The 19,180-nt window shown below is 32.0% G+C and overlaps 2 protein-coding genes across 2 annotated transcripts; one reads left to right on the top strand and one right to left on the bottom strand.

Annotated features, from left to right (window-relative positions):
• Positions 1–6,401: 6,401 nt before the first annotated feature.
• On the bottom strand, positions 6,402–7,136 carry LOC110271901 (uncharacterized). Its single transcript, XM_021123560.1, has one exon. It carries the CDS (start codon positions 7,134–7,136, stop codon positions 6,402–6,404), a length of 735 nt encoding a protein of 244 aa, XP_020979219.1.
• A 7,672-nt stretch (positions 7,137–14,808) lies between these two features.
• Positions 14,809–17,021, top strand: LOC107640054 (putative E3 ubiquitin-protein ligase ZFP1). Its single transcript, XM_021122943.2, has 5 exons — positions 14,809–14,961; positions 15,121–15,174; positions 15,696–15,773; positions 16,399–16,536; positions 16,848–17,021. Exons 1-5 carry the CDS (start codon positions 14,809–14,811, stop codon positions 17,019–17,021), a joined length of 597 nt encoding a protein of 198 aa, XP_020978602.2.
• Positions 17,022–19,180: the final 2,159 nt, after the last annotated feature.

The raw sequence follows: 19,180 nt of genomic DNA, 5'->3' as shown, positions 1-19,180 counted from the left end.
ATATATATTTTTTACCTACAATGTATGTATTAGCTATTTATTTAATGTATAAACACGGTTCATGTATGAAATATTAATGGCAAAAAACTGGAAAAAACAATAAATGCTACCTTAACTAGAATTTGCTCATACTCTTCCCTTTTAATATAAGTAAGAAATATATATAAATTGTAACACCTTACTATACTTAATCTTATACTTAAGTCATAAGATTGAGAAAGTAAAGTATTACGACCTCTAAAAATAGAAATATATATATATAATAATACGAAAAGAGGTACTTAACTAGGAGTCTTGAAAAACGGATAAAATAAAATCGCAAAATAAAAAGCGCAACGCTCAAGAAACAGAATTACTTGCGTGCTAAGAAACCTAAAGATTATAGATATAAATAAGCAGAAGAACGAAAAGAGAGCCAAGGATACAGTGAAACTAGCTCCTGACTCAGCCTACGAAGCCAAGGCTGGCCGGAGAATATTTACATATATATACCAGCACCCAAAATACATAAATAAAGTCCTAACTCTCCTGTAACCTCTATGAGGAACAAAATAACAAGTTTCTTGGAGAGCAAGCTAAGTAACTAAGTACATATATACATAAACTGATAAACCAAATATCCCAAGGACTACTCCGCTTCAGGAATCCAGACGCCTAGCGAGGAGCCTCTCGACCTGCATCTGAAAATAGCAACACAGTATGGGATGAGAACCAGAGGTTCTCATCATGGTAAAGGTGCCACGCGTATAATAAATAAGGTCCTGGGAATGCCAGAGGCAATCCTAGAACTCCGTCATACAATTGTAAAACTTAATTTCTAAACAAAAGCCATAAATAGGGGTAGGTATACTAAACCTGCCTAAACTCACTCAATCTTAAACTTAACTTAACATCAAACCATTTCACCCTTCCTCCATTCCTCCGTCTTCCATAATTCAGCAAAGACAAGCTACCAGACAAATTCACGCACAAGTAATAGGCAGATAGTGCAGGTAGCAAGTATAGCAGGTAGCAGGATGTATATATACAGTTAGGCAAACTCAGGAAATGCATAGCAATAAAAACAAACAAATGCACATGATGCATGCCTGTCCTATGACTGATGGGGCCCATCTGTCGGTTATCCAGCCAACGCGACAAGTCTGAAAACCTTAGACTGTCCCCCGTCGCGCATCCCCAAGAGTCTATGCATAGATTTCACATTCAATCATCATATAATCACTCAATGGGGGCTACCCATACCGGGAATTTATACGTGCCCGGTCACCCTTACGACGTAGGTCAACAGAGTATCGAGATTCAACCTGGAACACGCGGTGGTAAGCCACGGTTTTTACCCAAGGAAACTCGTGTCTCATATATCATCATTCATAAGCCATTTCATTTTCATAATCAATATATAATCATTTCTCAATCCTTGGCATTAAACTTCTTTAATATTCGCATCTTCTTCATATACGTCATCATTTATCTCTTACTTCATCCCCAAGTTAGCTTATTTTCCTAGCTCCAACTAGCTACTGGACTTAGTACTATACTCTAAGTCTAAAAGGGAAGAAAATGGAGGTGTAGAAGTAAAAATTTGGTTTAAAACAGCCAAAATCCAGTTTTGCAGCAAATAGGGGCCACGCGCACGCGTGGAGCGTATAGCAAGTCACGCGTACGCGTGAGTCATGTGTACGCGTGAATATGCACACACGCGTACGCATGCTTCTCGCGCATGCGTCGCCAAATTTTCACGCCACGCGTACGCGTGGATGGGGTTTTTTTTTTTAAAAAATGGGCAGAATGCCGAGAAAGCTGCTGCAACCCTATTTTTGGTACCTTGTAACACAAATTCACATGCCAACTTCCGTCGTCCATAACTTTCTCTACAAAGTTTCGTTTTTTACAAAATTTGTATCGTTTAAAAGCTTGTAAAATCGTCTTTCATTTGAAACAAACCACAATTCTATGCAAAATTTAGAGAACAAGTTATGGACCTCCAAAGTTCACCAAAATCCATTTTTTTACCAATTTTACATCCAAACCTCATTTTCATCAAACTCATGTTCCTTACCATCAAAACTTGCATATTATTAACATATCATCCCATTTCATTAACAACCATTACCAAAATTGTCTTTAACCAACTCAACAATCCTTAACCCCCAACATATATCAACATATATCAACACTTTCTTACACCTACCAGCACCTTCATCAATCCACCACTAATGATCTCAAACACACATGTTCAACAATAACAATTCTTGCTCATAACTCCCAATACTAGCTCAATCCCAAGAATACATACTCTTTACTTCAATAACTCAAACACATATCAACATATATCACATATATAAACAACCTTTCATTAATATATACATATCAACACTTCACAAGCTTGTTATCCCTCCAACACATAAATCAACCCTTTATTACTCATTAATTTCCAATACAAGTTCAACCATAAATTTAACCAACAACTTCACAAGGCTAATCATTTAATGCAAATAATCAATTCAACTTAACCTATGGTTCTTCTAACCCAAGTTTTCACAACACCTTAAATGTTAAACGCGCGAAACCTAAACCATAACTTGGTCGATCACTTAATTCACTCCAAGGCAGCCCCACAAGCTAGGATACAGCCCTTCCAAGCTTAAATAAACCAGCCACAAACCAAGCTTCAATTACCCATAAGCCTCCAAATACTCACTTTTCACTTCCAACGCATATATATGAACTCAATTCACACCTATTACACACATTTGTTACCAAATCAGATTTTACCTAATGGGTTGAAAATTAAATTTAAGATTAGGGTAGCCTTACCGCTCCCACATGCGTAGCAACTCAAACCCAATAAGCTCCACAAGCTAAATCGAACCTAAAATATCAAAATTGGAAAAATCTCAACATAGGATTCCAATTTCAAGATTAGAAAGGGGGTAGAGATTATGAAACAGAAATGGAGCTTACCGGTGAAATTGATCCGACAGAAGTGTAGAGCTCGACGCGCTGGACGCATGGCCGCGATCGGAGCTCAAACGAGGAAGTTATGATGGTTGGAAATCTTGGAGAGGGTTAGGGAAGCTCTCCTCCTTCCCCCTTCTATTTTGGCGTCGCTGATGATAATGAGGGAGAAGAGAGCTGCTGTTCCTTTTAAGTGTTTGGGTCCGGTTGGATCCACAGGCCCGGTTTGGGCCTTGGTTCAACCGGTTCGGCCCATCCAGTCCAACTTTGGGTCAAATTTTTCGAAATTTATATCAAAATTCTTGTTTTGACGAGCTCTATTATATTTTGATATTAGTTTTACATTTTTAATCTTCCTATTTAAAATTCGATTTATTGACTACTTATTTATCGATTTTAGTGGGGTTTACATCCTACCCACCTAATTAGGAATTTTGCCCTCAAAATTCAGATTCAGTTATCTGAAAAGAGGTGTGGGTAGTCCTTCGGCATACTTAGAGTCTCCCGAAGCTGTCCTCATTACTCTAATTGTTTATCTCCTTTCATTTAAACTGGCTTAGGTTGTAAGACACGAACTTTTTTTAGAGGCGTGCTTCCAATGTTCGGAAATACGGAGTACATTGGAATATTTTCTAAAGGTACGACAAAAACCATTTGGCACACCACTGACCATCAGTACTCTCTAAAATTTGAAATGGGCTAACTTGGCAGGATTTAACCTTTTAGTTTTCTATTGCTCGCCCGCTTCTAGTTCGTTGAAGTAGTATTCAGAAATAGGTATCTTCTTCCTTCCAACTTAAGAAGTCTTCTTCTTAGATCTGCCTATCTCTTTTGTTGGCTTCCCTAATGAAAATCTTAACTTAAATTTGCGTAACTTTTCCTCTGTTGTCTCGGTTATCAAATTCAGGAGTTAAGACGTTCGATGTTCCATTTTCCAATTAATTCAGAGGTGTTTAGCGTACTGTAGAGTCTCACCTTCTTCCTGATGTATAGTCTCGTTGATATTCCCTAATAAGGAGTTTGCTCCGATGGGCAAAATGGACTTGATCACTTGATCCACGAGTTCCTAACAGCGTCACCTTTTATCCTAGACCTTGGCAATTTATTACAAAATCGATTATTCCTTTTTACCTTTAATGTAGACCCTTCGATGGTTGTAGCATTTCGCTTAGCTCCTGGTGGTCTCTCTTTTCCTTCTCATGCGTCGAACACGTAATCATATAGATTGTCACTCCGTTCTTCACTGTTGGCTGCTGTACATATCTTCTTGGATTCGTGATACATCTTAGAAACCTCAAGGTAACTTCGAAAATCCTCTCTTGTAGCTTTGAACAATAGTTTCTCATTCCAACTCCCGATTTTGACACATAACCCTCTTTTGGTGTCTTCTTGATTCAACCGGCTTCGGTACTCTTAGTAGCTCCTTATTACCAGTATTGTGCTCCCTAAGTCCTCAATTTACAATCTCTATTTCTGCATAGGCATATAAATCTCTTCATAATTCTCTTCTATTTACCAGACTTCGATATCTTTGGTAGATCTTTATCGTCTTCTTACGCCTCCTGCATTTCGTCCTTGCTACATTTTAAGACCGCAATAGATTTAGTTTGACTCCTTTAGCTATACCCTTAATATCCAATTTTATAATTCCAACTTACCTAGCCTTCCTTCCTCCGAAATTTATATCCAAGCATTTCCCTAAAAACTTCTTACTCAGGGCATCTGTTACCACTTCATGATGTTGTATTTATACGTATCCTAAACCCCTCTGATAATGTATCACACTAATTCCGAGTTGTTAAATAAGTTCGGGTATCCTGATTACTAGAATTGGGGTTAATCCTTCTCTTGGAGTTCGAAAGCTCTCTTCATATTCGAGTATCCATGTAACCGGTATATTTCTAGCGCATTAAACTAATCATAGGCTTTGTGGTCGGCAAGAATTTAATTTAAAGCTCCCAAACTCTTTTTGACGGCGCACGCTTACATGCTTCATCTTCCGTGTCCAAAAGTCTTGCTCTTAAGGAATCAACATCTTAACAGTTGCAGCTATAATTTATACGTGATACTAATATAGGCTCAAGTTAATTTTCAAAAGGACATTAAGCTCGAAAAATGAATGAGCAATACAAATGGTGTTCGTAATAAATCGGGAAGAAAATCTTGTATATGGTTAATCAGGATTATACCGAAATGATGGAATGCACAAGGAAAGGAATCTAGGTGCATCTCACTGCATCTATTTAGTCATGAGCGATACGATCGGCGAGGATTAAGGCTCTAGATTTCCTAAGAATGTCGCTGATTCATTTTCATGTGCAAAAGTCTTGCTTTAAAGGATGAATACTCTGATAGTTGAATCTAAGAGTTACGCGCGTCGCAAGATTCAGTACGAGTTGATTTTTCAAAGAAATGTTATGTTTCAAGAGACGAACGAGTACATGAACGGTGTTTACAAGAAATCAGAAGAGAGTCTTGCATATAATTAGCCAGAGTTATACCGAACTAACACCAGAAGAGAAACCTGATTGCATCTCAGGGGAGAAGTTCAAATCAAAACTTGAATAGGAAGAATAAGGCATGTCGAATTAAATAAATTCTAGTTGGCGTTTAAATAAATGCAAGTTTCCACAAGAGAGCAACTCTCGTATCGCAGATCTCTAGGATTCAAAGATTTACGTGATTATATTAGGATAAGTCCAAGCTTATTCCAAGAGAGGTAAGCTTTATACAAGTAATGAATAAAATAAGGAGAATGATGAATTGGGCTCTTACAAGAAAAGATTTAAGATAGAGTTTTCAATGTGAGCTATAAGAGACAGATTAGATTAGGCCGTGAGGATTAGTTGGTGCACTTTCGCAAAGAAACACTTAGTTGGACGATTCTCTCTTCCAGTACTCCCTTCAACTCGGTCCTGAGTTTTGCTGATTATAATGATGTCTTCACTCGTGGTGCAATCAACATTGATCCGGCTGTCGGCACTAAGTCTATCGCAGACTCACGTTCTCTCTAAGGTGGAAGTTCTGGTACATCTTCAAAAATGGTCTTGAAAATTCTCTCGTATAGAAATTTGGTCTCACCTGTACTTGTCCCTTAATTAATTAGCAACTAAAGGTTAAATCCGCTCTATTCCTCTTCCTCGAAGTCTTTAACGTCACTGGTTTTCAAATGGTAACTCCGTATAACCCTCGACAGTTCCAATTCCTTAGGTATATTCCACCTTGCTTCCGTAAAGTCGTTCTGATTTTTATCCTTCAGAAATCTAGCCACTCCTCTAAGTTAGCTAAGTATCGCTCCCTCTCGGAAACTAATAGTCTTCGACTAACCATTGGCTCGAACTCCACGATCATAAAAGCTTATCATGCTTCACAAATGGATAATACATATTAATGATATACAAAGTAGCTAAAACTCCAACTACTATTTCATGGTTACCTCGGGTCTAACAATCGGATTGGGATGCATCCCGGGGTTTCCTATCTGGGGCTGTCTCTCCATAGCCTTCCTGTAGTATTGCCCACTTCCTAGAGTAATCTTCTACGAACTGACTTTTCTTAACCAATTCAGTGAAATCCGTTATCCTTTGCGGATACACGCAGTTGAAGATATCTCTCCTAAGTCCTTTCTCATACTGAGCACACTTCCACGCCTCATAGTCGACTGGATTTCCTTGACAGACTTTTGAGAGGCGACACAGGTTGTCGAATTCATGGGTATAGTCAGCAACAGACATATTCTCTTGCTTTAGCTGCATTAAATCCAACTCCTTTGCAATGCGAAGTGCATCTAAGAAATATTTTCCATAAAATTCAGTCTTGAATCTATGCCAAGGGATATCTGTTAACTCCATCTGCAAGGTATAATATAACTCCTGCCACCACTTCTGAGCATCTCCCTCCAACATGTAAGTCACTATTTCTACCGACTGTGCTTCTGGTATGTGCTGAGTATATAAAAACCTCTCCACATCTCGAAACCACCGATCAGCCTCTAATACATTGGCATTTCCATTAAACTGAGGTGGACCACTCTTGAGGAAATTAGTAAGGGTCAAAGACCTATAGTATTGACCTATGTTGCTCGTACCAGCACCCGAGCTTCCATCTCGGAGTCCTCGCATCGGTTCGGTCCTAGGATTTTCCCTCCAGTTACTTCCCTCGGATCCGCGAGTCGACATTTGGTCCCTGTTCACACCAAACAATTGATATTAAGGTGATCAATCTCAATATCTCAAGTTTAGTGCTTAAGAGTCCCAAATGCATGCTCACAAACATTCATGCCACATATATCAGTTAGATATCCTAAATAGCATGTATAGACACCCAGAGTATGCCCAGAAGCATAGACAGTCCGTCCCTCAGGCTCTATAGGAACGAACTGTTCTGATACCATAATGTAATACCCTACCATACTTAATCTTATGCTTAAGTCATAAGACTGAGAAAGTAAGGTATTACGACCTCTAAAAATAAATAAATAAATAAATATATATATATAATACGAAAAGAGGTACTTAACTAGGAGCCTTGAAAAACGGGTAAAACAAAATTGCAAAATAAAAAGCACAATGCTCAAGGAACAGAATTACTTACGTGCTAAGAAACCTAAAGATTATAGATATAAATAAGCAAAAGAACGAAAAGAGAGCCAAGGATACAGTGAAACTAGCTCCTGACTCAGCCTGCGAAGCCAAGGCTGGCCAGAAAATATTTACATATATATACCAGCACCCAAAATACCCAAAATACATAAATAAAGTCCTAACTCTCCTGTAACCTCTATGAGGAACAAAATAACAAGTTTCTTGGAGAGAAAGCTAAGTAACTAAGTACATATATACATAAACTGATAAACCAAATATCCCAGGGACTACTCCGCTTCAGGAACCCAGACGCCTAGGGAGGAGCCTCTCGACCTGCATCTGAAAATAGCAACACAGTATGGGATGAGAACCGGAGGTTCTCAACATGGTAAAGGTGCCACGCGTATAATAAATAAAGTTCTGGGAATGCCAGGGAATGCCAGAGGCAATCCTAGAACTTTGTCATACAATTGTAAAACTTAATTTCTAAACAAAAGCCATAAATAAGGGTAGGTATACTAAACCTGCCTAAACTCACTCAATCTTAAACTTAACTTAACATCAAACCATTTCACCTTTCTTCCGTTCCTCCATCTTCCATAATTCAACAAAGATAAGCTACCAGACAAATTCACGCACAAGTAATAGGCAGATAGTGCAGGTAGCAAGTATAGCAGGTAGCAGGATGTATACATACAGTTAGGCAAACTCAGGAAATGCATAGCAATCAAAATAAACAAATGCACATGATGCATGCCAGTCCTATGACTGATGGGGCCCATTTGTCGGTTATCCAGCCAACCCGACAAGTCCGAAAACCTTAGACTGTCTCCCGTCGTGCATCCCCAAGAGTCTATGCATAGATTTCACATTCAATCATCATATAATCACTCAATGGGGGCTATCCATACACGGGAATTTATACATGCCCGGTCACCCTTACGACGTAGGGTCAACAGAGTATCGAGATTCAACCTGGAACACGCGGTGGCAAGCCACAGTTTTTTTCCAGGGAAACTCGTGTCTCAGATATCATCATTCATAAGCCATTTCATTTTCATAATCAATATATAATCATTTCTCAAGCCTTGGCATTAAAGTTCTTTAATATTCTCATCTTCTTCATATACGTCATCATTTACCTCTTACTTCATCCCCAAGTTAGCTTATTTTCCTAGCTCCAACTAGCTACTGGACTTAGTACTATACTCTAAGTCTAAAAGGGAAGAAAATGGAGGTGTAGAAGTAAAAATTTGGTTTAAAACAGCCAAAATCCAGTTTTGTAGCAAATAGGGGCCACGCGCACGCGTGGAGCGTACAACAAGTCACGCGTACGCATGCTTCTCGCTCATGCGTCGCCAAAATTCTACGTCACGTGTACGCGTGAACCACACGTATGCGTGGATAGGCGTTTTTTCAAAAATGGGCAGAATGCCCAGAAATCTGCTGCAACCCTGTTTTTGGTACCTTGTAACATAAATTCACATGCCAACTTCCATCGTCCATAACTTTCTCTACAAAGTTTTATTTTTTTACAAAATTAGTATCGTTTAAAAGCTTGTAAAATCATCTTTCATTTGAAACAAACCACAATTCCATCCAAAATTTGGAGAACAAGTTATGGACCTCCAAAGTTCACCAAAATCTATTTTTTTTTACCAATTTTACATCCAAACCTCATTTTCATCAAACTCATGTTCCTTACCATCAAGACTTGCATATTATTAACATATCATCCCATTTCATTAACAACCATAACCAAAATTGTCTTTAACCAACTCAACAATCCTTAACCCCCAACATATATCAACATATATCAACACTTTCTTACACCTACCAACACCTTCATCAATCCACCACTAATGATCTCAAACACACATGTTCAACAATAACAATTCTTGCTCATGACTCCCAATACTAGCTCAATCCCAAGAATACATACTCTTTACTTCAACAACTCACAAACACAACTCAACATATATCACATATATAAATAACCTTTCATTAATATATACATATCAACACTTCACAAGCTTGTTATCCCTCCAACACATAAATCAACCCTTTATTACTCATTAATTTCCAATACAAGTTCAACCATAAATTTAACCAACAACTTCACAAGGCTAACATTTAATGCAAATAATCAATTCAACTTAACCTATGGTTCTTCTAGCCCAAGTTTTCACAACACCTTAAATGTTAAACGCGCGAAACCTAAACCATACCTTGGCCGATCACTTAATTCACTCCAAGGCAGCCCCACAAGCTAGGATACAGCCCTTCCAAGCTTAAATAAACCAGCCACAAACCAAGCTTCAATCACCCATAAGCCTCCAAATACTCACTTTTCACTTTCCAACGCATATATATGAACTCAATTCACACCTATTACACACATTTGTTACCAAATCAGATTTTACCTAATGGGTTGAAAATTAAATTTAATATTACGGTAACCTTACTACTCCCACACGCGTAGCAACTCAAACCCAGTAAGCTCCACAAGTTAAATCGAACCTAAAATATCAAAATTGGCAAAATCTCAACATAGAATTCCAATTTCAAGATTAGGAAGGGGGTAGAGATTATGAAATAGAAATGGAGCTTACTGGTAAAATTGATTCGACAGAAGTGTAGAGCTTGACGCGCTGGACACGTGGCCGCGAACGGTGCGGCGATCGTAGCTCAAACGAGGAAGTTATGGTGGTTGGAAATCTTGGAGAGGGTTAGGGAAGCTCTCCTCCTTCCCCCTTCTATTTTGGCGTTGTTGATGATAATGAGGGAGAAGAGAGCTTTTGTTCCTTTTAAGTGTTTGGGTCCGGTTGGATCCACAGGCCCGGTTTGGGCCCTGGTTCAACCGGTTCGGTCCATCCGGTCTAACTTTGGGTCAAATTTTTCGAAATTTATATCAAAATTCTCGTTTTGACGAGCTCTATCCTATTTTGATATTGGTTTTGCATTTTTAATCTTCCTATTTAAAATTCGATTTATTGACTACTTATTTACCGATTTTAGCGGGGTTTACATAAATATTTTCCTTTCATCAATTTTTTTTAAAATAAATGTAATGAGTCTATATGCATTTTCCTACTTTAATAAATTGAGAAATGAAGAATGTATATAAATTATAGACTCATCACTCTTATACAGAGGCGGGGCTTCACTAGGGCAATGGAGGCTTGGCTTCCCAAATTTTTTATAAAAAAATTAGTAGTAGTTCTTCAAAAAATAAAGAATAATTGAGTTGTCTCAAATACTTTATTATAACCTAGAGTATCTAGGTTCAATCCATATCTCATGCTTTTATTGCATAATAATTTTTAGTTTTAGAGTGGGTCTTTGTTGGCTTCACAACACATCAAAATTAAAAGATAAAAATCAAATCATATCAAAAAAGTTATCTAACAAAAAAAGATAAAAATAAAAAAGATCATCTAACAAAAAAAGATAAGAATAAAAAAATCATCTAACAAAATAAAAATAAAAATAATCATAAAAAGACACGCTCCTTGCTGCTTTGCTTCTCATTATAAAAAGCACGCTTTGTTAAAAAATTAGGTATTTTTAATTTATTTAATTTAATATTATTTTATATATTATTATTTATTTAATTTAATTTTTTATATGATATAAATTTTAATATTTATCTTTCTAATTTTTTTTACATATTTTACAGGATATATATTCAAATTTTTATACAAAATAATGATGAAAAATCAAAGAATTGATGCATTTTTTAAGAGGAAGGCTAATATTCAAGAAGGAGAACATATAACTTCTATAATATCAATGCCTGTAAATAGTTCTTCTACTTTAATGAATCACGAAGAAAGTGAGATACAACTTTCAAAAATTCAAAGAGTTGCATCTGATGAGTTTGACCTTAATTCTTTGGTATGAGACCCTGGAAAACGGCTTCAAATTTGGTAATATCACCTAAACCAGAGAGATGAGGTTAGACGAGCTTATCTTAAATGGGGTCCATATCAAAAGCATCTAGACAATTATCCTCTATCCTGTAGAATTATTTATTTATTATCTTATTAGTAACAAACTTAAAGAATAATTATATTTATAAATTTTATTTTGATATAAATATTATTATTAAATTTTTATGTTAAATTTTTGCCCCCCAAAATTTTGTTTGAAGTTTCGCCACTGTTCTTATATATATTATTAAAAAATAGAAAAAAATTGATAAAAGAAAAAAATATTCCATGATTTATTATGATTTTCAATTAGTTATTATATATATTTTATGAATGAAAATCATGTGAAGTTAAATAGTTAATAGTTAAAAATCGTTTAATAATTTAATAAATTTGACTAAACTATCATCTAATAATTTTTAACTATTAATTTATATAAAGACAATTTCATGTAAATTAACACCATGTTCGTCATGACATAAAGATGACAATCTTTGAGGGGGAGCCTGGGTAATCTTGTGAACAATGCGTTGGCGGTTAATTGTTACTTTTTTTTATTACAAGTCCGGTTATTTTTCTACTTAAAAACATAATGTCATCACACAAATAATTAAGTAAATTTAGAGTCAAAAATAAGAATTTAGTGCTAGAATAGATATTATTAAAGAATCTAAGATGATAAATTAAATATCTATATAGTCCACGATATCATGGTAGGTATTTCACTTTTTCTAATTATTATATATCATTAATCATTAATATTACAAAGAAGCACACTTGCCTTACATGGAGAATATGCTTCAATTCACTTTATAAGTTAGACTTCTCACTAGGCTCACATTGTTCATACATATATAGATACACTAAAAGAATAAAAGAGATACAGTGTATTAACGAAAAAAATCTCTAAAATTTTCATTTTCTGGTTTACTGTCCACCAACTCTCCTATTTAATATATGTTAATGCAATCTCCTTATTTTTGTGAAAAATAGTGAACGATACATATATATAGATCTAATGTAGTAGTGAGATATATGGGTGCCGATCCTTTTTATTAGTGTTTTTCAACTTTTCAAAAAAATTTTCTCAATTTTTTCTTCTTTCTTGATATATATGTTCTCAACTTTTCATTTGTGTTTTTAATTTTTTAGTATTTTTTATCTTTATTAATAAAGATCAATTTTTCATTTAAAACAATTTTTTGAGGGTTTTTAAAAATAAAATATTATTTTTTAAAACAAATTATTTTAACATTATTTTTATACACATTTTTTTATAAAAAAAAAGTCAGGTAAACCTATCCTAATTTTGGACAAAATCAAAATAGACCAACTCCAATTTAAATTGTAATTGAGTGAACATATAGTTTAATCTTTTAAAATGTTGTCATAGTAATGAATTGACTAAATCGTATTTGATACATTTTGATTTATTCACAATATAAATAAAATAGTAAAAATACTAGTTAAAGTATGAAGGTAGAAGAAAAAATTTTATGAGTTAAATATATCAAATGAGAAAAAATTTATAGTGATTAGAGTGTATAAAAATAAATGGGTGGGTTCAATTTAAATTAAAATTGAGCGATAATTTCATTCTTTAATTCTAGCATAAAATCAGAAAAAGATCACTTAAATAATACTAAAATCAAGAAAAGTAACTCGATTTTTTTAAATTAGAATGACTCTATCTAATTTACTCTAAATTTAAAAAAAATATATTTTAGTAAATAATGTTAGAATTATTTTTTTAAAAAATATTTTGTTTTACTTTATAAAATATTTTTGATATAATAATCTGAAAATTTATTAGTATTTTATTTATTTTTATTTTTTATTTATAGAAATATTACATTTAAATATCTTTCAAAATTGATTATGTGTCACATTTTTTCCGTTGACCATACATAAAATTAATGGTGTGAAATTATTAATTTTGATTTTAATTTTAATTTGACTGAATTTAATTTTGATAATTTCAATAATTTTTTTAAGATGATGAATTAAATATATTAAAAAATATATTTTTTTATTCACTCTAATTTTATGAATAAAAAATGTTAGAGGGTCATTAAAATTTATTATTTTTTATTATTACTTAGACATCACTCAATTCATTTTGTGTAATTTCTTTATTCTAGCAATCCAATAACATATTTATGATATACTTTTAAATATTAATAGCTAATTAATAGTCAAAATTTAAATAATAAATTTTGATATCATCTAACATTTTTATTCATGTATATCGAACTATTGACGTAGATCATCACAATTAGACAAGATGCGAGGCTCATTTAATTAATTAACATATGAAATAGAAGATCCAAATTAAAAAGAGATTTTTGTTACATCTTTATTATGAGTTTGTTATGAATAATAATGTTTTTTTTTATTACTTTTGCTTCTCATAGAGATTTATGTAGTTATCTAACTTAACTTTTGCAACCATAAAGACCTGTCAAGATAATACATACACTATGTAGTTACCTAATATATCCCATATTACTCTTAATTTTATGACATATGCTATTTTTTATGTGTTCATTTTCAATTTTTGCACAATAAAAAATTCAAAGACAAAATCTTTTTAATCAACAATTTTTAATATTTTTTATTTTTTTTAAATTTTTTGTCATAAAATTAAGATTCAATTGATAGAAAAAGATAAATATCCTTTTAATTCTCAATTAGGATATACCTTACTTTCAGTCATCTCTTAATTTCAATTTTTGTCTTCTTTCTACTTAACTCTTACACATACACCTACCATCATCATCAGTTTCACTCAGTCTTCTTCTTCCGCTATTATATTCTATTTTCTGTGTAAAATCACTTTTTTGTTTTTCATTGTCACTGCCTGTTTTGTATAGCCTCACCGTCTTTTATTTTGCTTCGCGTTGTTACTGTTTTATTATTATTGAGGTTCGTATCTTTTCAGATCTATTTTCGAAATTAGTCTATTTCTAAGCTCATGTCTTCCAAATTCGTTTTCTTCTTTTTTTATTAGATCTGTTGTAGTGATATATTGATTAATTTTTCTCCCTGAAGGTATTGTTTAGATCTATTGTTTGAATATATATTATATATGATATTTAAATTTGTAAGTATGTTAATTTTGACGTTGACCATTGATGATAGGTTTTTTTTTTCAATTTTTTTCAGTTCCGTATCAAGTTAAAAATAGGGTTGATTCTCTTATTTTGAAATTCTAAACTAAAATATATTGTGTGAATGTGTGTTCGGTTTGTGATAACACAGAAAATAATTATCAATAGGGTCAAGGAAGAATGAGATGACTACTACTTCATCAATTTCTGGCACTGATAATAATAATGTTTTTCGAAAATGTTTCTTCCTCAGTTGCTGGCCTTAGGGATCACAGAGAAGCTTCTATCATGCTCCCAATTAACAATAATAACGCTGGTGTTGAAATAATTTACATCAGTGACGACGAAGAACCAGATCTTGAATCATCATTGTTAGAGGTCAACATTAATTCTGCCCCTTCAATTTTATCAACAACGGAACAAACCAATCAAACCCTTCAATTGATGATATTTAATTAATATTGTTGTTTCAGTAATCTATCGAGTCGCTCTATTTATTATTTGTTCATTTATTGAATTGCTCTTTAATTACAACAGAGCCGCAGTGACATTCAACATCTGCCTAATGGAGACTCCGTTCGAGAACTCGAGGTACGTTAGTTAGTTAGGGTTTTATGTATGATTAACACTATTCATACCAATTGAAGATGTTTTATGCGAGAACCAATTACAATATAAGTTAAGTTAATCTTTTTATTTTTATTAATAATTTTTTAAAATTTTAAATACCTATATTATCATTAATTTAATTTAGGATAAATTAGATAAACAAATTAATTGGAGGACAAAATTACATAAATCTTCTAGAACAAAAAATGTTACGTGTATATCTTTATACACAATTTTATGTAAATCAAATTGATTAAAGTCGATTTAGTCATTTTAATGGTAAATCAAATTAAGTAGATTCAAACTATTAGGTATATAAATAAATTGAATGCATTAGTTTCAATTTAATAGATTTTGAAATTCACTCATAATAAATTAAAATTATTGACTTCAAATTACACACATTGATATGTGTCCATAATAATTCGAATTGAGTAATTTCGAATCGGACTATCTACAGTAATTTGGCCTTAAATTTACAAATGTATATGTCTTGTATATAGGAGCTTCTAATCCTTGATTACTCCAACTTGGTTGCCAGCATTGAGGAGGAGGAGGATGCGAATTTGCGGCAATATGAGGTGAAAGCTATAAATGAATTGAGCTTATATTAGTTTGTGCTTTTGTAATACAAACAACTTTACTTGTTGGCTGGACGTCGATTACAATTTGCAAAAAATAATTTTGATAAGAACTTAGTTATCAAATGAATTACGTTCTTTATTTGAAAGCTTTTATGATATGATAGATTTTGTTTAGATAGTATTGATAAAAGTTACTATTACATTTAATATTATTAAAACATACAATATATTTGAAAGATCATATAGTATTAAGTTAAAAAACTTAATTAGAAGTAGGCCAAAGTCCATTTTTGCTTAAAATCACTATTACTTTCAATGACTTAATAGAAATTATTGTTTGGTGATCTAAATCCACATTGTCATAATGTTAGACCATAAGGAACGAAAAAATCGTAGACGAATACTTGAACTTATGAGTACTTGATTTTGTCTAGAGGTAGTTTTCCAATTTTCATTCAATAAAAGTTTCTTGTATTTTTGTTAATTAGTGTTGAACAACAACGTATTCCCATGGATAAGAATTGTAAAAACGGCTACGGTATGGAAATTGAACCCTAAAATGACCTTATATTTGATTTTATTTTTATATCATTTGATTACTATCAAACCATTGAATTTGCAGCCTCTGGGAGACGGGCAGCGAGTGACGAACCCCAATTTAGGACTGACGGAAACTGAGGTTGCAGCATGTATTGGGCGGGAAATTTTCCAAACTGTTGGTGAGCAGCCTCAGAACATTGATGCATGCGGCATATGTCAGGTGAGAGTGACACCAACTAAGTTACATTCTTTACAAAAGTTCATTCATTAAATAAATCTTTTATAGGTATAAATACATGTTAAATACGTAATCTATATTAAAAATATGTAATTTTAAAATAAACTGATTTGTGTTTCATAATTTTTTCAAAAGTAATTTTAACAGAAAGTAACTAATTATCACTTGTCTTTCCCAAAATTAAAATAATTTTCACAATTATATGTGTAAAGTGTGTATCTATCTGTGATCTATATATCTACCTCTTGATTTATTATTATTTAATAACATAGAATTTCTGTAACCATTTTCAGGAGGACTATGTTCACGGTGAAGAGCTTGGAAGATTGGATTGTGCGCACAGATATCACCTTTCTTGCATCAGGCAGTGGTTGCTCATCAAGAACAGATGCCCTGTTTGCAAGAAAATGGCTCTCACCATTATAGACTTGGAGGATGACGAGGAACATACCATGAGTTTATTTTAGATGAAATCAATCTTAAATGGAGGAATTTCAATGTCTTAACTTCGTCTGTTAATTAGATTTTAATTTGATCTAATTTTATAAATTTATCATGTTAATAATAATCAATTTAGATTCTTATATGTTTGTTGTAATATCATTTAACGTGCCACATTAATAAATTTTGGCACCATCAACAAAGAAAATGGCAGAAGAACTAATGCGATTAATTTAAAACTTTTGATGGACAAATTTGATTAAAAAATTTTTTAAAAACTAATTTGAAAAACAAACAATCTTTCAAAGACAAATTTAACTATTTATCCATTTTTATTTTGTTAGAAGATGATGATAATTCAAGCATCCTTCCATCAACTACATAATACATATTTATAGTTTATTTTCTACATCATTTTTCAAATTGCAACCCATCCTTTCTTCTCCACACCTCTATTAACACCATTATTATATAAACTAGTATTTTTATCCATAATAACATTACAGAAATATAAATATTTTAAAATTACGTCAATTCTGACATTATAAATTATGACACCAAAAATTTATAGCATTAAACTATTTTTATAAATAGGTCATAAGGAACAAAAGTCTTCGTTAGTTCTGAAGACCAAGTCTTTATAGATAAAAAAAATAAATAATAAATTTTTTAGTTATTATTTTTATATAAAAGAGTTTAATTTTTTATTAATAATTAATGTTAACATTCGTTATCTAAAATTTGAAAGAACTTAACATGTATATTTTTATTAGGTGTTAAATCTGTTACACAAATAAAAATAATTAATTTTTATGTTTGCTATTTAAAAATAATATTTTTCTATATATATAAAAATATATAATTAGATATTAGTGTAAAAAAATTATATTGATAGTTATAAAATTAACTCGAGTTTATTTTATTTTTTAAAACAATTAAAAATTTTGATTCTATCTTTTAATCATAATATTAGGATTTTTTTAAATTATATGTAATAAATACTTGAAGGAAAAGAAGTGAAAATATAGATTATAAAGATAAGCAGTAAAAATTTAAAATTAAATAAAATATATGCATATAATAATATTTTTTATTTAAATTATATTATGTTGTTAATTTTATTTTTTGTAGAACAGAAAAGTAGAGAAAAATAGAGAATGAGAGAAAAGAGAGAGAAAGATAAAGAAGAAGAATGAGAGAGGAAGTTTGTTAATAAGAAAAAATTTTATTTTAATTATAATGAAAAATATCTGATAACACATGTTGATTTGTCAAAATTGCTAATATAAAATATAAATTATAAATTATATATAGAGTGAAAATGATAGGGAAAAATAAGAAAAAAAAAGAGAAGTAGATAAGAGAATATAAGAAGAAGGTTTACTAATTTTAAAAGAAAATATTTTCTCTAAATTTTAATAAAAGAGTGTCATGTAACACATTTTAGTTATTAAATTAGTTAGTAATATATAAATATAATATATAATATAACTATATTTTAATTTTAATTTAATTCGAATGTAATTAGAGAATACCATGCATGTAGTATATTTTGATTATCAAATTTGTAATTAATCATCGATGATAATATACAAAAGAGATAGAGTGAGTGAAAGAATGAGAGAGATAGAAAAAGGAAGAGAGAGGAGTGAATAACTCTTTAATTTTGGAGAAAAATATTTGATTTTAATTACAATGCGCGAGTGACATGTGACACATTTTGATTGTAAAATTGTTAATTTTATATAACCAAAATATGCCACATGTTAAAAAATTGGTAATCTTGTGAACAATCTGTTGGCGGCTAATTGTTACCATTTCCTTATTATAAGTCCTGTTATTTTTTCGCTTAAAAATATGATGTCAATACAAAAATAATTAACTAAATTTAGAGTAAAAAATGTTATTTTTTCGCTTAAAAATATGATGTCAATACAAAAATAATTAACTAAATTTAGAGTAAAAAATAAGAATTTAATGCTAGAATAGATATTACATCAGAATTTAAGATAATAAATTAAATATTTATATAGTCCACAATATCATAATAGGTATTTCACTTTTTTTAATTATTTATATCATTAATCACTAATATTACGAAGAAGCACTTGCCATACGTGGAGGATATACATCAATTTACTCTATAAATTAGACTTCTCACTAGGCTCACATTGTTCATACATAC

The sequence above is a fragment of the Arachis ipaensis genome, chromosome B5 (assembly GCF_059453495.1).
Source record: "Arachis ipaensis isolate K30076 ecotype BB chromosome B5, ASM5945349v1, whole genome shotgun sequence".
Taxonomy (NCBI): Eukaryota; Viridiplantae; Streptophyta; class Magnoliopsida; order Fabales; family Fabaceae; genus Arachis; species Arachis ipaensis.
Note: the sequence above shows the minus strand (reverse complement) of the source record. Positions and strands in the feature narration are given on the sequence as shown.

Coding starts and splice junctions, on each gene's coding strand:
- LOC110271901 (XM_021123560.1), bottom strand. CDS start 7,136: ATGTCGACTCGCGGATCCGAGGGAAGTAACTGGAGGGAAAATCCTAGG.
- LOC107640054 (XM_021122943.2), top strand. CDS start 14,809: ATGTTTTTCGAAAATGTTTCTTCCTCAGTTGCTGGCCTTAGGGATCAC. Junction 14,962..15,120: donor TTGAATCATCATTGTTAGAG/GTCAACATTAAT, acceptor TAATTACAACAG/AGCCGCAGTGACATTCAACA. Junction 15,774..16,398: donor CGAATTTGCGGCAATATGAG/GTGAAAGCTATA, acceptor TTGAATTTGCAG/CCTCTGGGAGACGGGCAGCG.